At 33.8% G+C, this 25296-nt stretch overlaps 2 protein-coding genes, 1 long non-coding RNA gene and 2 pseudogenes across 3 annotated transcripts; 3 read left to right on the top strand and 2 right to left on the bottom strand.

Annotated features, from left to right (window-relative positions):
- Positions 1-9412: 9412 nt before the first annotated feature.
- LOC120124755 lies at positions 9413-11846 on the top strand (annotated as a pseudogene).
- A 463-nt stretch (positions 11847-12309) lies between these two features.
- On the bottom strand, positions 12310-13214 carry LOC120125116 (heme-binding protein 2-like). The gene is made up of 2 exons (XM_039143606.1): positions 12983-13214; positions 12310-12892 (listed from the first exon to the last, which is right to left on the bottom strand). The coding sequence occupies exons 1-2, from the start codon at positions 13174-13176 to the stop codon at positions 12457-12459; spliced, it is 630 nt and encodes a 209-aa protein (XP_038999537.1). The 5' UTR covers positions 13177-13214; the 3' UTR covers positions 12310-12456.
- Positions 13215-13938: 724 nt separating this feature from the next.
- On the top strand, positions 13939-15063 carry LOC120124847. The gene is made up of 3 exons (XR_005516306.1): positions 13939-14173; positions 14628-14764; positions 15009-15063. It is a non-coding gene; the product is annotated as an uncharacterized LOC120124847 (long non-coding RNA).
- A 202-nt stretch (positions 15064-15265) lies between these two features.
- LOC120124846 lies at positions 15266-21300 on the top strand (annotated as a pseudogene).
- Positions 21301-21748: 448 nt separating this feature from the next.
- On the bottom strand, positions 21749-22882 carry LOC120124865 (probable aquaporin TIP3-2). The gene is made up of 3 exons (XM_039143434.1): positions 22750-22882; positions 22411-22670; positions 21749-22138 (listed from the first exon to the last, which is right to left on the bottom strand). The coding sequence occupies exons 1-3, from the start codon at positions 22880-22882 to the stop codon at positions 21749-21751; spliced, it is 783 nt and encodes a 260-aa protein (XP_038999365.1).
- Between the last annotated feature and the right edge of the window lie 2414 nt (positions 22883-25296).

Here is a 25296-nt window from a genome sequence, read left to right as displayed (position 1 = left end):
CATTATTTCCATTATAACATTTATTTACCATATTTTAGCTCAACCGCATAGCAGCTAAATTATTTCATTTAACTTTTCCACTTTGGAATAGTAGAGATCCTCTAACATTTTCCGATTGCACATTAAATTTCTAAACATCATCCTCAACTTTTAATCTGGGGTACAACCCTTATCAACTTGATCCTATACATTCTTTTCCTTCAAAATTTCCCTTAACGATATCTTATGCAACTTTTTAAACACAAACTTTTACTCACATACAATACTATTCCCCTGCTTCAAAATCAAACGTTATAACTTCCTTTGTCTTATAAACTGTTCACCGACATACTCATTCTCAAACTTTTCTATTACTCTTTATATTCTCTTGAATATTCAAATCCTTATTTCCTTCACTACATCACATTACATAATCAAGATATACATTGTATTCGAATCTATTTCATATTTGGCTATCATAACCTTATAATATCTCATAATTCCAATACATTTCCATCACATAATTTTTTTTTCAGTCATTGCTAACTCTTTCCATCTATAATGCAAATCCCTTATCATATCCATACTCTTGCTTATACACAATACCATTTACACGTCTACTATTCCTTTTTACGTATCACCTCTTCAATAAATCTTTCGTGCTATCATAAACTTCACTTCATTACTTTAATTCTTTCATTACCTTTTTTCTTATGCTTTTACATTCCTTTCATATCATTTATACTTTTCCTTCTTCATCCTTTTAACTTTTCTATCAATCCTTAGTTTCCGTCAAACATACAAATCCTTCAACTTAATACACTCACTATCACACTACTTTATTATTCCACTTATTTCTTTCAATCAAAACGTAAACCTTCATCAAACTATCCATATATTTATTCTTCCCAATCAAAATAATTCATTCACTATTTTCATCACTTATCAAACCTTTATTCTCATTCGTCCATAATAAAATTCATTTGGTTCAAATTCAACCATTCCATATACCTTTGTCTTATAATCGATCACTGATATTCATATTTTTAAACCATTCCTAGGTCTTTATCCATTTATCCTTTTATAATCTGCATTGTCTTATACACAACTAAACCATATCATGTCCTTCATACTCCCATGTTCTTATATATTTCACATACTTATCCTTAACTATCACTCCTTATCACACTTTTAGGACTTCGATAGTCAACTTTACTTGCACAAAACCTTATTCTTTATCATTCTTACACTTATGTTTTCTCCACTTGTTTCAACAATCACCAGATTTCAATACTCATCTTATCCCTTTAAAATAATTTTCCTGCTTCGATTTTCTTACTTCTAACAGAGCTTTTAACCCAATTCACAAAGGTTATCTTTAACCCTGATTTATTATCAATTAACTCCTTATTTAATCTTTCAAGATCAAACCCTACTGCTGGAGTCTGTCGGACTCTCATCTGATTTGATTCTCTGGCAGAGAATACAATTAATTCATATTTGGTTTAAAATTGAAAACCAAAATTCTCTACCTTTCTTTGATGGTGATAACTTTATGAAGCACTAATTCTCTTAATCATCTGAAATTTATGCTCTTCAATCCTTCCATTCTTAGCTCTCTATAGAGCTTTAACGCGATTAACCATTTCTTGAAATAAGAACAATTTCAAAACCAATAACACTCTTTTAATTTAAGGCGTAAGCCTTAAACAACCAATCACATTTATCCTTTTTATCCTTCTTAATCAGAATCAACTCAACAATAATTCTGCTTAACTTATCAAACTTACTTTCATACACATGCATGTGTAATTCCCTTGCTTCAAGCTCATATATTTGAGCTTCATTTGTCTTATGAACTGGTCATAGATTTACTTATTCTTGAATTCTTCTACAAACGATAACCGCGTCACTTGTTTTTTTTAACCTCTTATGGTGACATTTTATCCACCATATTTCTAACTTTCCCACATAGTAACAAAACTACTCAATTTAACTTCTCCAATTTGGAGAAATGAAAATCTTCTAACATTATATTCCTATAATTTATTCAAATTTCCATAACAATGGAACATTTCTCAAATTCACCCTTGAGCTAGGGTGCTCATAACTCTTTTAACTATTTCGATACATTCATTCTATGAGTTAACGAAGTATATTATTGAAAACACATCAGAATATCATTCAACGTCATGAATAATTCTCTAATCTTATACAGGCATTCCCTGAGGTTTTCGCTCTTCTCCCTGCCTGGCCAGGGCAGGTGAATGCTATTACCTTCAGGTCTATCGCTTTGTGCTTCACTTTGGAAGCTCTCATATATTCATGTGCTCATATCATTTCTTCTATCACATCTAACATGTGCATATGATCATCCAATTCATATCATAAAACATATGTCATTTGCATATGTTCACATATCATCTATCATATCATACAAACACATATATCTCATAAATCATTCTCATGTATTCACTTATCTTATATAACATAACAATTTAACTCTATTTACAAGACAATATACTCCTTACACTATCAGATCAGAAAATTTTTCACTTTATGTTGGCATGTATACTTTTTAAAACACTTTTGACTTCGTTTTTAGCCTAGAATCGGCTAAACCGTAGCTCTGATACCATTAAATATAACACCACAACCCGTACTCGACCCAGATACGAGTCCGAGATGTCACATTGACATTTTCAAAACCTTTTTTCTTGTAAAATATCAAAACCTTTGAACTTATATTAAGAAAACACAATCATATATTGTTCAATTGTGTTTGGTATAAAATTTTGAGATAAAAACGTGTTTATAATCAGTAAAATACGGAATAAACAGTTCCATGAACAGTAACCTGCTACAGTGCTACAGTGCATCGATGCATTGCTACAGTGCACCGATGCATAAAACTTCGAATGGCTACAGTGCATCGATGCATTGCTACAGTGCATCGATGCACTGCTACAGTGATTTTCGTAAAACATACAAAAAAACTCGTAAAAATTTAACCGTTCATTACTATATATTTAAATAAATACGTTTAACATTAGAAAACTCATTCATATAATTTTACAAACCAATTAGAGCATATCGGATTCAAATCTTTTATATTATTACATGCCAACTAAATTCTTTCTTACAAAACACATGTACTCAATTTACATTTCTGATCTGATCTTAAATAAGGAGAACTGACCTGTCTTGTTCCTCTTTACTTCTCTTTTCGCTTTCCAAACCTACGTGTGAAACAATCACACGCTAAGTCGATGACTTAGTGAGGCATATAAAACATTTAATAAAAATCATAAAACATCTAACATAACAGAATACATACATGTACATATGCCATCATTATCATGATCTCTATCATATTCATACAATATTATCATTCATATTTCTTATCTCTTGTTCATATAATCTCTTATGCTCTTATCATATATATTATGTCTCATTCATATAACAGATACAATGACTCATAACACACATATGTCATTCCATACAATTCATATCATATAGAAACATATCTCATCATATATGTTCTTGTAACATTTCATATCATCAAAAACATATACATCGTATATATTATATTTAATCTCTTTATTAGCTCATGTACATTGTTGAGAACTGAAGGTATGTGAGTACACTGAGGTTGTGCACAAATGTTGTCACCACAGCTCATATAAATTTGCACCGAAGTGCCACGTAGAATTTGCACCGAAGTGCCACGTAGAATTTGCACCGAAGTGCCACGTAGAAATGCACCGTAGTGCCATATAAATTCCTTAAGAATCATATACATATACCAAGGATCAAGTAAGTGTCTCAAAAGACCTCATACATGCTCCAAAGAATACATATACGTCCCGAAGGACCACGTAGAATTTGTCCCGAAGGACCGCGTAGACCCTCTACTCTTGGCATGCCAACTATACATATAGCTCTCGTATAATATAACATGGGCATTATTTTTCATATTTATCACATAGTTCACTTACACGTAGAACATTTCCATATGATTCATATTCATATGTCACATAGCTTATACTTTGTTCTTATGCCTTCTCATAGATATATTCTTTCTCACGTAGTCACATAGGTTCATATCACTTTGCATAGAATCACATAGTTTACTTTCATGTAATTCATATATCATACAAATCATATCATATCTTGTTCTCATATGTTTCCAATCCATCACATATATCACATGCGCATTTTCACATAAACATATAAATCATGTAACACATAAGAACATATATTCATTTATATATATTAATACACACATAATAATCACATAACATGGTAAAAGTTACTTTTTACCATAGTAACTCCATCATTGGCTCATCGCAAGCCAATGTTTGTTCAAGAACCTAAGTACAAAATAAATTGCACTCACCTTAGCCTTGTTTTGATTCAATCTCAATTCTTTGATTGTTCCAGAATTTGTTTAGGCTCACTATCTACATAAACATAATTCCCGAGATGAATTTCAAAAGCCTAAACCTTATAACTTGATGTTAATAACCCAGACTAATTTAATAAACCAAATTTCAGCTTTTCCTTTAAGAGTGCATCGATGCACTATGGGTACATCGGTTCACAAAATAGCTTCAAAATATCAATGCATCGATGCACCTACCCAGAAATCACTGTTCATTGCAAGAAAATTCACTCTTTCAATTTCAATTCTTCAAGTTTCATTCCCTTTCATATTCTTAACTCACATACACATGTTTAAACTCATTTATATCCATTCATCTCATCTTAAATCCCAAAATTACATCTTTCATATGGAAATCAATAATCATACTAAATTTTCAAGATATTCTAAATCCAATTCTAACACTTCATATCTCTTAATTAAGTTGATGACAAGTCAAATTTAGTTTCAAATTCAACTTATCATCTCTTTTCCAAAAATTCACTTAAAAACCCATTTTCTTTAATCTTTCATAACTCCTTTATCTTTTGATTTTAAGATAACTTAAGCTTTCCTTAAACTTAGTTATCATCTAAAGATCAAAACTCAAGCTTAAAATCAACAAACAATCAACAAATTCGAAAACTTACCTTTGCTCTAGCTTGGGCACATTGGAGAAGAGAAGAAGATGAAGAAGATAAGTTTGGAAACTTATCTCTTCACACACTCCACATGGGTATTATAATACCCACTAAACTTTATTTAATTATTTATCTTGTTCAATGACCTATTTGCCCTTTGACTCTTTGGATAATTACTAATAACCCTTCAGATATTATTTTCAAGTAAATTATTGAACTTTTCAACTTTTCCACTTTAATCACCAAATTCTGAAATTTTATAATTTAATCACTAACCCATAGTTTGGGATGTTACAATATAACCAAGGTTTAATTCCAAAATAAGTACTCAAACTATACCCAAAATCTCGAATAGGTGCCTAAACTATTTTTTGACTCATATCGGTGCATAACGTAACAAACGTTGCCCATTTAGGTTAGTGGTGAGCATTCGATTGAGCTGAGTCAAAAATTTTATAGTTATTAGAGTTGACGAGTCGTATTTTACAACTCGAACTTAACTTGAATTTTTTTTAGTCGAATCGAGTTATTCGAGTTTCTATACTAATTTTATTATAATTATTTATACTATTATGACAATGATTTGTTCCAATTTTTTGACTTTATCTAACCATAATATATATATATATATATTCTTTCATATTATAATGTTATTTAATATATCAAATACAATCTTAAATTATGAAATATATTCATAATAATATATTTTAAAGAAAATATTTTGAGGGTAAAATATTGATGAGAGTATAAATGAATCAAGGAATTGATGAGAAGAAAGAATTTGCAAACGATTGTAGTCAAAAGACCAAATTGAGTAAAATGCAAATTTAAGGGACTAAATTAAAGGAGAGTACATTTTTTAGTAAAAAAAATAACAATTGAAATTACATATGTATTCTATTATGATATATGAGCATGTAGTTCAAATTTTGTAAAAAAATGACTTAAATAAATCACAAATTGAATGAATAAGAAGATTATGAAAAATTGTAGGATTAAATTGAAAAATAAAAATTTTATTATATAAAAAAGAGGAATTGAAAGTACATATGTATTCTAATATGGTTTAGGAGTATGCGACTCAAATTTGGTAAAAGAACGGACTTAAAATAAATGACGAGTTGAAGAAATAAAAAAAATTATGAAAAATTGAAGACTAAATTGAAAAATAAAAAAAATTGTTAACAAAAAGATGAATTGAAAGTACACATGTATTCTACTATGGTTTAGGAGCATGTGGCTCAAATTTGGTAAAAAATGGACTTAAAATAAATGACGAATTAAAGAAATAAGAAGATTATGAAAAATTGAATGACTAAATTGAAAAATAAAAAAAATTGTTATAAAAAAGAGGAATTGAAAGTACACATGTATTCTACTATGGTTTATGAGCATGTGGTTCAAATTTCGTAAAAAATTGATTTAAAATGAAGAAGGAATTGAAGAAATAATGAAATCAATGACTAAATCGTAAAACTATCAAAATACTTAGTCAAAATTTCAGTTTTTCGAGTAGCTCGAAAATTCAAAATCTCAACTTGACTCGAACTCGAAAACCGAAATTATCATTCTAGTTTACTTGAATAACTCGACTCAAATAACTCGAAATTGAAAAAATTGATTTTTCGAGTCGAGTCGAATTTTGCTCACCCCTAATTTAGTTGCCTTGGTCGTAATGGTCGTTATAAAACCTCGTTAAGTGAAATGTGTCACAATCTTAGAATTTAAAATTCTTTATTATTAAAAAAAATATTAAAAAAAAACTTTCTTCCCCGTATTCCCCCTTCTCCCTCCTTCCATGGTCAAAAGCCAAACGATCGACCGATCAAATGGTCGACTGTCACGGTTGGCAAAACGAAGATTATCATATCGAATTTGAAGGATTGAGTATTTGGTATTTTAGGGATTAGAAATTTAAATTTAAGGATTTAAGAATTTTGAGTTTTGAGATGATAGTAAGAGTTGTGACTAGTCATTGGGTGGTCGGCGACGTATGGGTGGCCGGTCGCCGACGAATGGGTGGTTGGAGATGATTGTCGGTCGAAGTAAATGAGACTAGAATAAGAAATCTTTAAAGTTTGAGGTTTGTTTATATTTTTTTAAAAATAGGGTTTTTTTGAAAATAAATTATTTTTAGTTTTTATTTTAAAAAAAAATAAATTTCTAAAATTATCATGACATGTGTCACTTAACGGGAAAATTAACGCCTTTGACGGCCCGAACACCTAAATGGGTAACGTTTATAACGTTAAACACCAGGATGAATCAAAAAAAATAGATAAGACACCTATTCAAGATTTTGGGTATAGTTTGTGCACTTATTTTGGTATTAAACCCATAACAAAATAAAACGATGAGTTTAGGAAAGATATTTAAGTTATGTTAATATTTGAATTATAACTATAGAAAATTAAAATTATAGGGATCAAAATAAAAACTTTAAAAAGCTTTAAAAATATGTGTAATTTTTAGTTTATCCTTACTCTCATATATGTATGTATGTGTGTATGTGTGTTTTCAAACTATCAATAGACTATATGACGTATGTGTTTAAATTCATTAATTGAAGTTAAGATTTATCTTATTATTGTTCAAAATTATTATGTGAATATTTGATATTTTATGTTACTATTATTCGAAGCTATAATTTATCTAATAATGATATAAAATGTTACTTATATCATTGATGGCTTAAATGATCATTTTACATTTTTTGATACTTTATAACTAAAAAATATGAGTCATAATTGTCTTGACATACCATAAGATCGTTAACGTTAATATGCATGTTGTACGTGGTACGAGTAGTATTTGTTAGATAGATGTTCCTTCATTTTTACTGAAAGAGCGGATTGATTGTAACAAAACTTAATTAATGACTTGATTATATTTTTTTTAAATTATGTGATTAGTTTACAACTTTACTAATAATTGGGTGAGCTGAGATGTATTTTACCCAAGGGTTAACTACACAGATAATCACTTATGTTTGTGTTTTGTCCGCTTTTAGCCATTGATTTAAAAAACATAAGATATGATCACTTTTATTTTTATTTAATTAAGATGTGATCATTACGGGTTAACTGTTGTTAACAGATAAGAAAATATGTGACGTGATAGTTGGTATAATCACATATTTGATCCTTATTATTTATATATTCTCTCATTCTAGTCATACTTTTAAATAAATTTTAACATAAAATATATTTTTTAAATGAAAATAAAAATAATATTTTTAAATTAAGTTAATAATAAAACATATTTAATAAGTTAATATAAAAAATATTATGAATTTAAGTATTTATACACTAAAATATAAAATATATACACCATGTTGTCTATTTTAGACTAAGAGGTGGTCTTGGCTTAATAGTTTGATACATATTTAATTTTTTAAGTGACCAAGGATTGATTTTTTTTGCCTCAATTTGATTTCTTTTGTTTTCTTTCAACTAGAGGGTGATACATGTCACCCTTTGATCGATGAAAATAAATATATTAAATTATAATAAATTAGTCTTTCAACTGAATTGTAACATGTGACATGACATATAACATTATTTGATTGAAAGATTAAATTTATTTTAATCTATTAAAAGTATGAATTAATTGAGAGAATATACAAATAATATTGATTAAATGTGTAATTATATCAAAATATTTAATTGTTTTTAACTATTGTTAACTCGGGGTGATCGCATATTGATTAAATAAAAAGAAAAGTGATTACATCTTATATTTTTTAAAATCGATTACGAGAAATTAACAAAACATGAATATAAGTGATAATCCATGTAATTAACCCTTTACCCATATAAGAAATGACCATATAGTTTAGTCATTTTAGTAATCATCCATAGATGAATCAATTCATTGAGTTAGCTGATCTCTCGATCTCGTGCTCATTATTCTCACAGAGGCAGCTACAATTAGAAATGGAGTAATGGGTGGGATTCTCAGAGAATAATTAAGGTACACATGTATTTGGTTTTCAGAGCTTATTTTCTCAATATAAGTCTCAATCTTCACTCTGATTCTTTATATAAGATCCCATAGCTCAAATAATCTCAAAATTCACTGTCTGACAGACAATTTATAGTGAAACAAGTATAGAACTTGTGTTTGATCTTTTTCGAGTGAAGTGAAATTGAAAAGATTTTATGTTCTCATTGTTTTAAATCAAAAACGAAATTAAAAAGTTGTGGGATTTGATAATGAACAATGATTATTAACTGGGTTAGCAAGCTGCGGCTGTTTGGTTCCATTTATTTTGCAAATTGTGAAAAAGCTTATTTGCTTTAATATTCTGATTGGTGAATTTCGAAGGAGAAATTGAAAAGGTTGTTAGAATAGAACCCAGAATCTGGAAATGGAACACAAATCACCTTCCAAAGTTAAGTTCCCAGCTAAGGAATTCAATCCATGGAAACGAGTCTTGATTTTTTTTTTCTGTTGGATTTCTCATTCTGTTATCTTCTATTGGTGTTTATATAGCATTTAATTTCGTGAAGGTTCGAAATGTGTTAGAGAGTTCGTACTATACTGTTGTAGTGCATTGTGGAAGCACCGGAACACGAGTGAATGTATTCGAGTGGCGAAAAAGGGGTTTAATTAGTCACGGGCTGCCTTTTTGTTGCACTATTATTCAGATGATTTGACCGAGAGTCAATCCTGCCACTATCATTGCATGCAGACTGAGCCTGGTTTGGCAAATTTGTCGGTAATGCTTCATGAGTTAGGGCTTCTTTAGAACCGATGATTGCGTGGGCGGAATTGAGGGTGCCTCGTGAAAGACATGGAGATACTCCCATTATTGTTTTAGCTACTGCTGGGCTGAGAAGGTTGGTTACCAGGGATGCTAAGCAGGTTCTGGATAATGTAGAGATTGTTCTAAGGGAACATTCTTTTGTGTATACTAAAAACTGGATCAGGGTTCTGACTGGTAAAGAGGAGGCCTACTATGGTTGGATTACTATGAACTAGGATCTACCTTTGGACTTCTCGATCTAGGAGGTTCATCGTTGCAGGTTGTGGTGGAAGTGGCTGACGAGATTGACAACGGAAATGCCATGACATCAGATATTGGTTCAACCAATCATAAGATTCTAGCGTACTCATTGCCAGCATTTGGTTTGAATGAGGCATTTGATCAGACAGTGGTCATGCACAGTCAAAATCAAGCGGATGGGAGAAATGCCTCTAACAGACTAGAACTCATTCATCCTTGTCTTGGTTCTAACTTTTTGCAAAATTACACTTGTTCTGGTTGTGCTATGCTAAACATAACTGATGATTTGGAAAATTCTGAAGTTCAATTTTATAAAAATCGATTTTCTTCAATACATTTGATTGGAGACCTAAATTGGGAGCAATGCAAGGAGCTTGTGAGGGCGGCTGCAATGAAATATAGCGATTCAGATTGGTCAGAGCACAAAATTGATAGAAACTGTGAAGCAAATTTATCTTCTTATGGTGGTAAGTTAGAAACATGCTTTGCTTCTTTTTCTAATACAAAATGTACATTTGATACCCTTATGCCTTCATCATCATTGATCTGTTGATTCCACTGTATTCATATAACTAAAGAACTCTTAATTTAGTGGTAACTGCTAAAATACAAAAGGTTAGGCAGTTTGGCTTGGTTTTGTTTAATACATTTGGTATCCATAGTGTTTTTCTTTGAAGGATAATATGTTGATTTGATTTAACCATGAAATAAACTTCCGATTCGTGTTATTCTTATGAAATGAACTTGTTATTGGAAATAGTTGGTGGTTATTAGTTAGACAATGCTTCTGAGTTTTTGAAAGAACACTCCTGAATCTTTTTGTGCAATTCTCATTAACCCGTTTCGTCATGTGCAGAAGATATAACATGTCTATTCCTCTGTTCCGAAAACAGTTGATTTTAAATATCATTGTAATCATGGTCACAATTCACACTTGCTAATATAGTAAGTGCAAGCATTGCTTATTGGTTAATCTCACTGGCTTATTAGATGTTTTCCTTGGTTCTGTTTGCACATAATAGATCTTGATAAGCATTTCCCTTTCTCTTAGATATTTGGCCTACTCTTTGGTCGGGATTTATATGCCTGTTACAATCATTAATTTTTCCACAGGTAGCAACATACCAAATTTGACACCCGTTACCCATCACAGCGGACGTTTTCATGCTTTATCTGGGTTTTTTGTTGTTTACGACATGTTAAACCGGAGTACAAGAGCCAGTGTGACAGAGATTTGGGGGAAGGGTGAGCAGTTATGTTCATCATCCTCAACCGAGTGGAATATCGATCTCCAAAGACAAAAGTACGCTGGATACTATTGTTTCCGGGTGTCTTATGTAGCATCAGTTATTGAAGATGCTTTATGCCTCGGCAACGCAGAGATATTGTTCGGCCCAGGCGGCCTTTCGTGGACGTTAGGAGCTGCACTAGTTCATTAGCTAAATGCTAATGAAGCTCTTGCAAGCATTTCAACCATAAAAAACTTGAAGATCTCATCCACTGTTTTCCTTTTAGTTATACTGCTCACCCTTTTCCTTGTCGTGTATTGCAGCCAAATCAAGCTGCCTATGCTCGGCAGGAAGATTTCCAACGTCGGGGTATCGTTGCCATCTTACTACGTTCATGCAAGACGCGGACCGAATTGATATCGAACATGCCCAAATTGACATAGCACTTGAGTAATTGTTGTAGTTAGTCTGATTGTACAACCAAAACTCATTCATTCATTTGTTAGCTCGGAAGTTTCTTTGAAGAAACTATTATATAAGTTGTAAAAGAATCCGGCATTTTGTTACGATAGGTTTGGATTATATAAATGCCTATACTGCATTCTTGTTGAAGTTGAGATTGGTGTTTAATTAGGACAAAAGAAGAGGGTGATTGAAATGGGTGTAAATAAATCGAACTCGGACAAACAAAGTTATGATCATGTTCGTTTCTTTATCGTGTTTGTTTATTTATTTTTGGTGTTTATGTTCATGAACATAAACAAACCAAATACCTATATTCATGTTCGTTCATTTATTAAATGAACACCAAATACCTATATTCATGTTCGATCATTTATTAAATGAGCATTAAATTTAGTTAATACTCATTTATTTAGCTTAATAAACAAATATTATACAAACAATTTGTTGAACACTTTGTTCATTCACTATGTTCATACTCATTTATTTAATAAACGAACATTATATGAACAATTTGTTGAAGTTTATTTAAACCCAGTGATTGATTAGGGTGACAAAGAGAATAGCTTATTTAAACATACAATAGCGTTTAGATTACATTAATGATATACAGAGTTTTAGCATTATATAATAACACAAACCATAATACAATATGATTAAGTTTTCAAATATGTTCAGTTTCACACACAAGAAGCCAACCTTGTTAATAATCTTTCAAAAGGTAGCTTTTCCAGCAAAAATGGAAGCATCAACATCCACCCACACTTCATTGAGTCTGCTAAAAAGATGGAACGGTGGATCATACTGAGCAATAGAGTAAGCGTAGTCTGTGGAAGTAGTAGAGTTGGCCCATGGAGACAAGCTCAAACTAGTACCCAGTTTCTCAGCCTCTTTAACCACCGTATCATCCGTAGCAAATCCTGAGAACTTCCTCACGGCAACAAAGTGAGAATCCCATGTGTAAGGTCGCAAGTTCAGCTCCGGGAGTGGCGTCGGTGGACTGTCCTGGAACTTGGCCGGCAAGTAAAATCGGATAACGTAGGCCGATGAGTGCAGCGGGCCAGCTCCAGGGATTAGGCTTGTCACCACCGGAGATGTCATGGCGACTCGAGAAAAATTCAGATTCGCACCCTGTATGAACTGGAATAACCTATCCCACAAGGAAATTAAATGGAAAAAAACAAAAATTAATTGACGGGGAATCGATACCAAGAAGACAATTGTAAAATTAGTTGAGCACCTGTGGAACCCAAATAAGGTGGCTCTTTGGAAGGAGAGGTCGTTGACGGTGGCGGACATCCACGTGGCGCCTCGGTAGTGCCTGATTTCGAAATCGGATTCGACGTGTACCACCTCGTACTGCGGCGATTCGGTTGCCCGGCAGAGCACCAGCAAACATAGCAGGTTTATCACCGTGATCGAAGCTTTCGCCATTGTTTTTCCCTTCAGTTAGTTTTTCTCTAGTTGGTTGAGTAAGACGTTCAGTATTTAAAGGAGAAAACAGAAAGTTGATAATAATAGGGGTGTGCCGTGGATTTACCGCTTTGTCCCTCATTGGTCAGTTGACACGTTTACCAACACTACGTGGGTTAACTCTTCTACCACCGAGAGTGATGTATATTATTATTATTTGATTATTTAATTAATTTTTATTTTAAAATTGTATCTAAAAATATATTTTGATTTCATTTCAACGAAATTTATACTGTATAAATATATTTTAATTAGGACGGGGTTTTGACTGGACCCGATCGGATTGTGTGTGTGTTTTTTTAAAATTTGAGTTTGGGTTGGGTCGGATTGAGCTTTTTAAAGATGATGTTCGGGTTGAGTCGGATTTAATTTTAGGGTGAAAAATATTCGACCCGACCAAAAAAAATATAATTTCACAATATATATTTAGAAATAATTATAATAATACCCTCTATATATTATTATTTTTAATTAAATCACAGTTTTTATTGAATAAAAATAATATTTTTTATAATTTGGGGTTGAATTTCGGAATCAGATTTTATTTCAAAAAATCGAATCGAATTTAAATCGAGTGAAGAATATATATTTTACGAACCAGATAAAGAGTGCAAAATTTTCAGGTCGGATCGAATGGACCGAAATCCGACCCACGCTCATCCCTAATTTTAACCCCTTATTAATCATTTCGGATATGGTTGTGGATCAAAATTAGGAAAGACTGTTAACGGGGCAGAAGTCAAAGGTAGATTGAAAAGTTTTATTCCAAAGATTAATTTTTTAGTTTCTGCTGAAACGGAATGAACTGTGATCCCAGGCCTACTACTGTTTAATTGATGAAGCAGCAGTAGAATGGCGTTTCCCATCACAAAATTTGAAACGAACAAGTAATTCATTCATTGCCAGCTACTTCTAGGGTTTGGACTTTGGAGTTTGACCCTCTCTACTCGGGCGCATGGTCAGAGTTCATCTTCTTTGTCTCTTCATTGAATTGAAAACTTCGAATTCTCTTCTCCTCTTTCCGTTTTTTTTTAATTTCTGACGATTGATTTTCTGCTTTCTGCTTTATCTTTGATTTGATTCCTAATTTCCGAGATGCTTTCCTGATTAGCTGCAACCTTCACTACATTCAATTATTATTGTTATTAAAGCTGCTTGTGAATCCAATTCACAATTCTCTACTTTTACACTATTCTTCTGAATTTTGCATGCAAAACCATCTATGATTGTTTTGTAATGGAAAGCCCATCCACTATTTAACTACTTGTGCTCTTTGCAATATGAAAAGGTAATGAAATTTTCTAGTTCTTGTGGCTATCTTGTGATTCACTTGCTTTTGGTCTGTTTGCTAATTCGCCTTTCATTTTTATTCATTATATAAAAAAATGGTTTTGTACATTTGTTGGATGCAGAAACTACTGGACTTTTGACCTATCCCCTCTCCTTCTTCTGATAAGGGACAACAAGGTGCCTAAGTGCATCATTTTTTAAGGAAAAAAAGTCGAAAATCTTTTGGAGAGTTGTAGTTAAGAGTCCTTTGATGGCGCTCGTGAGTTGCCTACTACTTCTGCTTTGTTGGTTGGACATTTAATTATTATTTTTTTTTTCTATATTGCTTTGCGTATTGCAAATGCATACACATATCGGCTTCTTTTGTAACACATGGCTGTGTTTATTTACTTACGCAATTTACTTCTATGATCTATCAGATTATATTGGCAACTCTTTGCACTTTCATGCTGGAAATAAGTGATTTTATTGTGGAATTTGACTAATTTTGCCTGGATTGACAGATACAGTAACTCTAAGATATGGGATGTCTGGTTTCAACTCCAAAGGACTATTGGGGAAGTTTCTGTTTATGTGCCAGGCTTACGAATTCCCAAGCCTGTGGACTTCTTTCAATCACTTGGTGGTCACTTGTCAAAGACATTAGTGGAACGCCTTACTGCCTTGAGAACTCGTATAGTTGTCATGGCCAGCCAAGAAGCCCCTACAGTTACAAGGACAAGGAGGAAAACTGCTACACAGCATGGGTTGTTGCAGGCAAACCTGGTTTCCTTATAAAAGTTTGTAGCAAGCATTTCACTGATATTTCAATTGAACATATTGTCTGCAGAGGGTTCAACATTGGCAGATCTTCATCAGGCTCTTGAGGACTACTTGCCTGTTCTTTTAGGATTAGTAACAGATGGTAAACATATTATTAAATTCATTCCGTTTAAAGGTTAATGTGCTGTATAAGGTGAAATATAACATTATGGTTCATTGTTATTATTCAGGGAGACAGCTACAATACAAAGCACAGTTTATTTGGGTAAATCAGCAGGATGATGCTGAGGTGAGACTGTGGTTTAGGCTATTGTTGTCAGCAGGCCTTTTATTTGCTTTTGTTGTTTATTATTCGATCACTCTTCTCTTTGAGTCATACAGATTTGATCTAAAGCATATTTTTTGGCAGGAAACAACAATGCTTAATACTTAGTATGAGGTGCTGTCAGTTCTGCATTTGATGGCAATGTTATCATTTTCACAAGGCAACTTATTGCTTCTTCCAAGGACTTCTGCTGATGGTTATCAACCAAAAGTATCAGAAGGTAGGTTGTAAGAAGAAAGAGAAGATATTCAGTGCTGATTATTCTTTTTGGATGCTATTGACTTCTGTTTTCATTCCTCTCTACAATTTTGTCTTTAAAGTGTAAAAGGTTTATTACTGGAAAATCTGTTGACCATTTCTTCTCAGCTTAGATTTTCATTCTTACTTCTGCTTTAACCATTTTTCCCATGGACCTAATGAGAGGGGACTGCCTTTTTCTCTCAATAAACAGAGAGCAGGCGAGCCTCAATAGATATTTTCTTGAAGGCAGCTGGATACTCGGATTGTGCTGTCAGACATGTTCTTCCCCAATTGCCATCTGAACTTAGGTATACAAAGATGATATACTTGAAATCAAAATTTCTTTGATATATTCACAATGAATTTCTCGCTTTCCAATTTTTGTAATAATTTATTATCTCTACTTTGATTGTAGGAGAAATTTACCAGTAGATCTTGCAGAAGGAGTTCTTCGAGCGCTTTGTTTGCAAGCATTAGGACAGGTAACTTAATCTCCTGCTCGATGTAGGCAATAATTTTTAGTTTCTTGCGAATCAAGTTTACAAATGTGTACTTTAAGGATCCATTTGGTGAATTTATTCTTATAATGAGTGTGAATACATTTTGGTAAGCGAAAACCAGTTCTTTCGTTTTTCTTATATTCCTGTAAACACTGCAGTGACATGTCTGAATACTGATGCATAAAAGTCTTGCTTTTTTATATTTGAATTTTACTTTTTAGTTCTTATAATGTGTGGTTGCGTGTGTCTAGGAAGTAGGAACCAATTGGCATAGACCCATCTCAGGAATTTTTTATTATCTCATGGTTTAATGTTATCTTTATTTAGCGTAGGTTGTTGATATCCAGCTTGGAATGGCAATTGATAGTACCAAGGCCACTCTAGCTGTGAAAAGAAGGCTTGCATGTGAGATGGTAAAGTACTGGCAGCAGGTATGAACGCTCCTTTTGTTTTATCATTTTTAATGTTTTGACCAGCTAAGCACATAAAATCTTGAATTCAGTGTACTTTTTTAATTTGCATGTTTAGGTGAATCAAGAGGCTTACGGTTACACATTCCATTGCCAATCTCATTCATAGGACCAGTTTACCAAAACAGACTTATATTGAATCTCCAAGGATCTACATCCTGAGCTACACTTAATGGCTTCTATATCCTACTTGGCCTTGAGCATCAACCTATAGTTGTCCACGAATTTACACGCAACAAGTCTTAGGTTTCTTGATCATTCCCATGCGGAAGTATGAATGGGTTTGGGTCCACTTGTCTTGATTCATTTTCCAAGATCATATATTATTGTTCAGTTTGTTTGTAGCCCTTGTATCATGTCGATGATACTCTATTTCAAATGTAGTATGAATGAGATTAAGGGCCTTGTCTTACGCATCCATTTTATCATAGTCTCATAACAATCTTTAGCACCAGAAATCATGCTTTGTCTTCATTCTTCACTAAGCATTTCCTAAATCATTCCTCTTGTCTCAATATATTAGTAAAAGCGTAGTTAGTGATTTTCAAATATATATTGATATTTATTTCCATTTCTAACAGGCTCAAGATAATTTTATGAATCTTCCATTATCTAATGGATGGGGTGAAAAGCACCGATATTTTATAAAATGGATATGCATTAAAGCTAAGGTACCTCACCCTTATTTTCATTTCCTATTCTGTTTTGGTCATGAAAACAAAGGCATTGTGTAAATATTCTCCTAATGGTTCTTGAATTTAAATATCAGTTCATGTTATTTTGAAGAAATAATAACAATTAGTACTGAATGTAGCATATCAATCAGGGTTTTAAATAGCGGTCCGCGACCGCGATAGCGCCCGCGAAATAGCGGTAGCACTGCCTTCTGATATACCCACTACGGTCGCAATCGTGGTAAACGGGACATTACTGAAAATGCGACCGCGACCGTGATTTGAATCCCTGATATCAATCAAAGGGATATTTACTAGTCTATCGAGCAGTATGGGATATATTCCCCTTCTAATTAAGAAAGAGATTAGCCAGCAAATTAGACAATGCCATCAGCATGATGAATGAACAGGGAGTGGTACATTATCATGAGACAACTGTGATGGGCAGATTCGGGCAGAATCAAGTGATTGTGAAAAAGGAAGAGTGATGAACATGGATATTGAGTCGAATAATAAATAGGACAAAAAAGTCTTTTTGGGATGCAATAGCGGCAATAATGTTTAAGAAAGAAAGACCCATAGACTGTCACTTGGTTTGCATAGTTTGAGTCAAATTTTCAATAAATGACAATAAATGAGTTGAAGATAAATTTGAAAAGGGGGTCATAGCTGGCTGGAAGTGATGATGATTGGTGGTGAGTAAAATTGGGTAAAGATCCTGGAGTTTGTCTGTAGGAAGAGTTTCACTATTTTGTTATGCTACTGTGCTAGTACTTATCACCTGATATCTTTGAAATGTGTAAACAAGACTGACTTTTCGATATAGTGCTTTATGAATTTTTTACCCAATAAACATAAATGATACATATGTCTTTCCTAAAAGTAGTAATATTTTTTTTTTCTTTTGTCCTTTTGAATAACTGACAGTAGCAATCTTAATGAGCCTACTTCAGATTCAGCTAGTAACTGTAAGATAAATTGGAATGAATTTTGGAAACTTTATTCTTTTACTTGGATTTTAGCCAGTCAAGGATAGATGGATAATACTTGTAAAGCCTCTCCTTTGTTTACTTCTACATTTGTAGGTTTGAGCTGACATTGCTATACGAAATCAACTTGTTAGTCAACATGCTTCTTTTGCTACCATACAATCCTAGTAATTCTTACCATCTTGAGGTTGAGGTTGCATTTCCTGGATAATGGTAGTTATTTAAATACACTTGTTAATTTATGTGAATACAGTCTGCAGCATATTATTATCATGGTTTGATCCTTGATGAGGGAAATACAGAGAAATCTCATGGTATGGCTGTAGCTGCTCTGTAAGCCGCTGATGAATATTTCAAAGAAAGTAAGTGGGCTTGTGAGGCGTTTAATGCAGCTCATCCTTTATCCAGGTAAGTTATATTGGATCATTTCTGGATTTACATTTTTGCTTCCATTCACCCTTTAGCTTTTGGGTGGCCAATTGGCCTTTTGTGGTATGGCATTTACCCAGTGACCACATGCTTGGTTCACATAATAGAATGGATTAGTGGAGTAGAATAGTTATTATATAAACTTTGATTCATTGGGAAGAGATGTTGTGGGAATATTATATTACTAAATTATGTTTGGTTAGTTCAACAAATAGGGTATTAGTGAATGTAAAAGATTAATTATTTAGCCTTGCATAAAATCAATAATAATTTCTGATTTTCTCATAATTAATTCCATAATAATATTTCATAAAATTGCATTTAATTGCTGAATTTTTTAAAGAAAATTTTTCTCCCTTTTTGTTTTTTCCTTTTTCAATTCATTGACCAGCCAATCTTGTTTCCGGCAGCCAGATCATTCCATGGGGGCACCAGCACCCTGTACAACTATATTGCTCTGTGCTTCAGAGTTCAGACTAGTACTTCTGGCAAACTTTTTGTCACTTTAACCTGAAAATCTCATTCTCTGGAGGTGTTGATGGTTTCAATGAAATTTTCTGGTGAAAATTCTCTATAAGGGTGAAAGTAGGGACTTTATTAATAATAATAAATTATAGAGGGGTATTATAGCAATTATCCCTAAATATAGAAGAATATTATACTATTACCCTGGCGGTTTTTTTTACCCTAAATCCAAACCCAACCCGAATCTGTTTTTTTTTTCTTTTTAAAACATGACCCTATCGGGTGGGAACCCGTTGGATTGGGGTCAAATTGCCATCCCTAACCGAAAGACATGGCCTTGGTAATTCTTACTTTTCCCAATATTGTTGGAACAAGTAAATGTCTTTAGTTGACTGGAATTATGTTAATGAATCAATAGTTGATAGGTTCAGTAGTCTTACTAGATTATGACTTTACACTGATATCTAGATAAGTTCCTATAATTTTATTAAACTCGAATAATCCTTTAATCTTTAGTTTGTACCTAAAATGCCCCTTAATATAATCAAAATTTCATTTGCAATATGGGCTTATTTGGATAAAAATCAATGGGTCAAGGATGTTTTTGGTACACATTAAATGATAATGGTGTATTTGGGTCCAAAAATAAGGACTTATTTGAGAAAAATGAAATAGTGTAATGGATTTCTTGGAATTTTAGCCTTTATATTTTCAAAATTAGTCAATGCCTTGTAATAAACTCTTGTATTTTTCATGCTTTTTACTCGTTTATAGTTACACTCAAAGACAAATATCTCCCATCTCGTTTCATTATAATTTATTCCATAACTGAGATCTATCTGATCAGAGAACCTTATGTAGCGTGTCGTCATTGATTTCAAGTTGCACTTTAATGTACTTCATCTAGATTTCAAGTGTAATTTTTTTTCCCTGAGCATTTTGGAGTAGAACTGTCTTAGACCTCCTGGTTTGGCTGAACTGGGTTGCCTAGCGCTTAGAATCTGGGTTTGTGTTGAAAATGTCTTGAAGAATTAATTGAAAGCATTATGGTGTTGTTAGATAAGAAGATTTTATGGCTCATTTTAATTGGAAACAAATCTATATAGTTATTGTAAATTTCCCAATAACGGTAGCCTAGAGATGTATGTTGATTTTGCTACATATGTGAGACTAGTGATGGTGAACTGATGTTTGCCAACACGATTTTCATGTTTCATATATGCTCGATTCGTTTGGACCAGAACTCTATTTTTGCTTTATGCTTGCAAACCTTGCCTTTTCTTCTAGTAAGTCGAGTTTTCCCGACTGCACATTCTGTCTCTGCCAGCAGAAGATTATACCGGCTATTAGTTTATTCGCTGAAAGCATCTTGATGGTTGGTGCAGAAACCCACCTCTTTGGGGAACCATGAAGCATCTATCTGAGAAAATCCCGAAAGACACTTCTAGCAAGGTGCGGATAAACCGTGACCTCTACTTTTATGAAAAGTAAGTGTACGGTTTCTTATTACAATTTTGACGGCAATTATTTTACTTGATAAACAAAATACAATGATCTCGGTGTTGGTTATTCAGAATCATGGAGACGGCTCCAACGTTTCCGGATTTTGCTTTAGCAATGAAACCTGACGAATATCAGCTGCCTCCGGCCGACCCCTCCTGGGACGAGAATGTACAGTTGAGCCACATTGGCATCAACCAGGTAAACCCTGATGAAAGATAAGGAGGGATCCTCATTTTCGACTTTTCGTATCGAAGGGGACGGTTCAGCCGCTAAATATAAGAGATTCATATCAGATATGCAGAACTTGAAGGTGAACGTCTCCAATTGTTATTGTTTGTGTAGGTAGCTGAGGTCCATGCATGCTCTTATAGCTTTTAAATTGAAATTTAAAAAAATATTTTAAATTAAAAAATTGAAATTGAAATGTGCTAACAAGCTATAAACCCGTGAATAAGTTGAAAAAATTCATTTGAAAAAATATATATTTTAAATTAAAAGTTTTAAATTGAAATGTACTCGATATCTAAGTTTTTGAACTTGAATCAAACTGGAGCTAAGTTTAATTGAACTAAATCTTCTGAAAATATTTTGAGTTTAAGATTTTCAAATTTAATTGAATTTTTGAGTCAAGTTAGTATAATTTCGAAGTTACTTTAAGTTGATCTAACTTGAAACTTAACTTTTTGAGTCAAGTCATAGCCTACTGTAAACCGTGAAGCATTAACGGATTCTAGGGAAGCGGAGACAAGGAAACGTTCTCTACTGACTGCACCTTTTTTTATTAACTGCGTACAAGCATACAAGAAAGAAGAGACATTGATGGATTCACAAGGACCAAAGTAAGTAGCTAGGTACCGGCACGGGTTCAAAACGCAAGAACCATTCACTAGTAATCTTCCGGAGCCAAGGGCTGGTGCGTTTGGTGCGCAGGCTCGACAGCCGGGATGATCATGTACTCGTACACGAGACCTGCTAAACCACCGCCTATCAATGGACCAACCCAGTAGATCCAGTGATTGTTCCACCTCCAACCCACCAGGGCCGGACCAAATGCCCTGGCCGGATTCATGGCTCCTCCGTCAAACGGCCCGCCTACTAAGATGTTGGCCGCCACTATTAGCCCTATAGCCAACGGTGCTATCGTCCCCATGCTTCCTCTTTTCGGATCAACCGCTGTCCCGTAAACTGTGTACACCAATCCAAATGTCATCACTATCTCTAGTATCATGCAACGCAGCTCTCCGGTTCCGTAAGCCACCATGAACCCCGTCGGTCGCTGAAACCAACGATAGGTATGATTTTAATTTTAAAAAAAGAAAAATAGATACCTAAACGAAACTATGGAAATAAGTGGGTGACTAAATACGATTATTAAGGAATGATGAATTTATAAAATATTAGGGGGTGAAAACAAATTATCAATAAAAAAAAGTACTGAAAAAAATCTGAAACGTATAAAATTGAATTTAAAATTTTCAAAGAGCTGCGGTAAGTACGATCCTTTCCAGCATCTATATATATATATAGATGCATGCATGAATGATATACCATGCCGGCGGTGAGTCGGAGCAAGAGACAAGCGGCGATAGCACCCAAGAGCTGAGCAAGCCAGTAGTAAAGTGCACGGATGACAGAGATTCTTCCTCCGAGCAAAGCTCCGAAGGTGACGGCGGGATTAACATGTCCACCCGATACATTCATGCTGGATGCCACAGCAGCAAACAATGCCAACCCATGCGCGAGTGCTACCATCACCACTCTTGCAGGCGTCGTACTCGTATCAGTCGTACGACCCTTATACATCTTGTCTGCAACCAGTTTTAAACAATAATCAACAGCTATTAGAAACAAACGGGAACTCAAATCCATCGTGTTTTTGGAGGGTACCGAAAGCGAGAACGGAGCCTTCGCCGGCAAAGACGAAGATGATAGTGGCCAGGAATTCAGCCAAGGCGGCTCTCATGGAGTCGGGATGAGTGGCCTCATCGGCCCTCCCCACTACGTACCTACGAGTTGGCATCTAAAACAAACAATTAGCTGCTGCTATGATTATTGAAAACACTGCTGTAATTGCAAAGAGATGAAGAGGAAAAGCAAAGAGGTTGTGCACTGCATGGAAGTTGATTTGCTTAAATTAGGCAGAGGCAGAGGGCTGTTGGATTTATGTGGGACACTTGGCATCATGTTAACCCATTAACCTTGACACCTACATATCTATGTGTTGCCTTCTCACTAACTCTTTCATTGCCTTTCCTTTTTTTCAAGCATAATATTAAAACTAATACTCAATATTTATTAAAATAACTATTTTAATTTTATTTTCAGAACTTTTTGATTCTTAATATTTTAATATTTATTAAAATGTAATGAAGTTTCCTTCAATATCACTAGTAAACAGTATAAGAAATAGAGAAAATAGGATTAAAGAAGATAGAAAGGTTTCAGTAAGGAACACTGAACCCAGAGAGGAAAATAGTCGCAGCTAAAGGTTTTAACAAATCTCATATCCCATCTCTAGGTTATCCTAATCTATTTATACTGGTTCTTCTGTAATATAAGTAAAATAAAATTCAACTAATAGTGATTCAACATCTTTCCATGGTCCCCTTCGTATGGTCTTTCATAGCATCATTCGATTTTCGATTCATAAATATTGCAGTAGTGTAGGGAAACATCGTTTCAAGGTCCAACAACTTGCTGCAATCGTTTCCCTTGTTTCATCGGGGTCTGTATAGTGGCAACACATATAATCACTGTTATTTTTATATATTTTTATACAAGTGATACGTTCGTCAATTTATTAGATCTAAAGTTCAAGTTCAAATAATTATATCTACAAGATTTTTATGTTATAAATACCTTTCAGTGGCCACAGTTAAGGTCTCAGATGCTCCTTTAAACACCCCTCCAATGCTTTCATATATAGTTGTAATATTTATGTTATATATATTGAATATAATTAATATTTGTAATATATGTTATATTATAATATATATTTTTAATAAATAATTTTTACTTTTAAAATATAAATTATAAATAACCTCAAATGTAGTTTGATGTGATATTAATATTTGTATAGCCTAAAATAATTTTCAAGGAGCTAGAGTTCGATCAAATTTATAGACTAAAATAATTTATCATTATCAAACATATAATTTTAGACATTAAAACAATCGAACCAAAACAATGTTATTTTGATGTGAACTATTTCACCGTTAACGATTCAATGATATAATTGAAACAAAAATCAAAGTTCAATGCTATCACACCCCAATTTGAAGCTTGATTTATAAGTAATTAATTAACTTAATTTTGGGACCATTTTATAAGATTCTGAAAATTTTAAGATAACTTTTTATATATCTAAAAGTTCAAGGACCTATTCCTGAATTTTCCCCTCTCTTATCTACCGTGAGAATAAAATATAAGAGTAGGTGACTGTCACGGTTTTCAAAACGTGACCCGTAGGCATGGTGCCCATGCCTTACCATTTAGGATAGGCACTGTTGAGTTTTGTTTTATAGAACTTAGTTTTATATTTGAGTTGGATCAGATCCAACACCCCCCAAAAAATGCTTTTGCTCGAGCCAAATCCCTAACCCCTAAATTACATTTTAATTCCGTTATATATCCACCAGTTCTCCATCACCTTCCAGTCGTCGTGTTCGTCACTGTCATCATGGAAGTGTTCGTCGTTCAGTCACGAACAAAACCTGACCAAGAGATCACCAAGACTCGTCGTCATTTGCCGTGTAGGAGCCGTCGAAGGCTCGTCGTGACTTCAACTATCGTCGCGATTTTTCCAACGATTTCGTGTCGATCCCGATGCCTTTGAGCTACACCATCATCGCCATTGGGTTCCCCATCGTCGTCCAACCAAAACCCAACCAGTGGGTTACCTCTCCGCTGTTGTGTCCTCTACTGTTCGTTGTTGGGTAAGCCGATCGTATTATTTTATTTATTTCGTTGATGTTTGATTTGATTCTTGGCTTGAAATTGTGTTGAAGTGTTGATTGGAAGCTTGGGGAGGTAATCGGACCATCACTACCTTATTTTTCGTCGATGCACGTGCCCCCATGTGCCGCCCCTACGCGTGGGGTTTCTTTGGAGCTTGGGGAGAATTCCAGAACCGGTCTGGACATGTCCAGACCCCTTGAATCGAGTCGAGCCAAGCTGCGTCTGAACCAATCCATTGACCCTGACCGTTGACCCCGACAGTTGACTTCGACTTTAACCAAGGTTGACTATTGACTTTGATCAAAAAGTCAATTTTTTGAAAAGTAGTATTTTATGTTTTTCGACGTCCTGGGTCTGAATCCGGATGTCCGTTTTGCCAAATTCGAACCCAGTAAGTTGGTTTCCAGCATTTTATCTCCCATTTCGATCCAATTTTCACGTTTAAGTTTCGTTTCCGACGTAATTTGTTTTGCCTTG

The sequence above is a fragment of the Hibiscus syriacus genome, unplaced genomic scaffold, assembly GCF_006381635.1.
Source record: "Hibiscus syriacus cultivar Baekdansim isolate YM2019G1 unplaced genomic scaffold, ASM638163v2 tig00110429_pilon, whole genome shotgun sequence".
NCBI lineage: Eukaryota > Viridiplantae > Streptophyta > Magnoliopsida > Malvales > Malvaceae > Hibiscus > Hibiscus syriacus.
The sequence above is the reverse complement of the archived record's forward strand: the minus strand, read 5'-3'. Positions and strand labels throughout refer to the sequence as shown.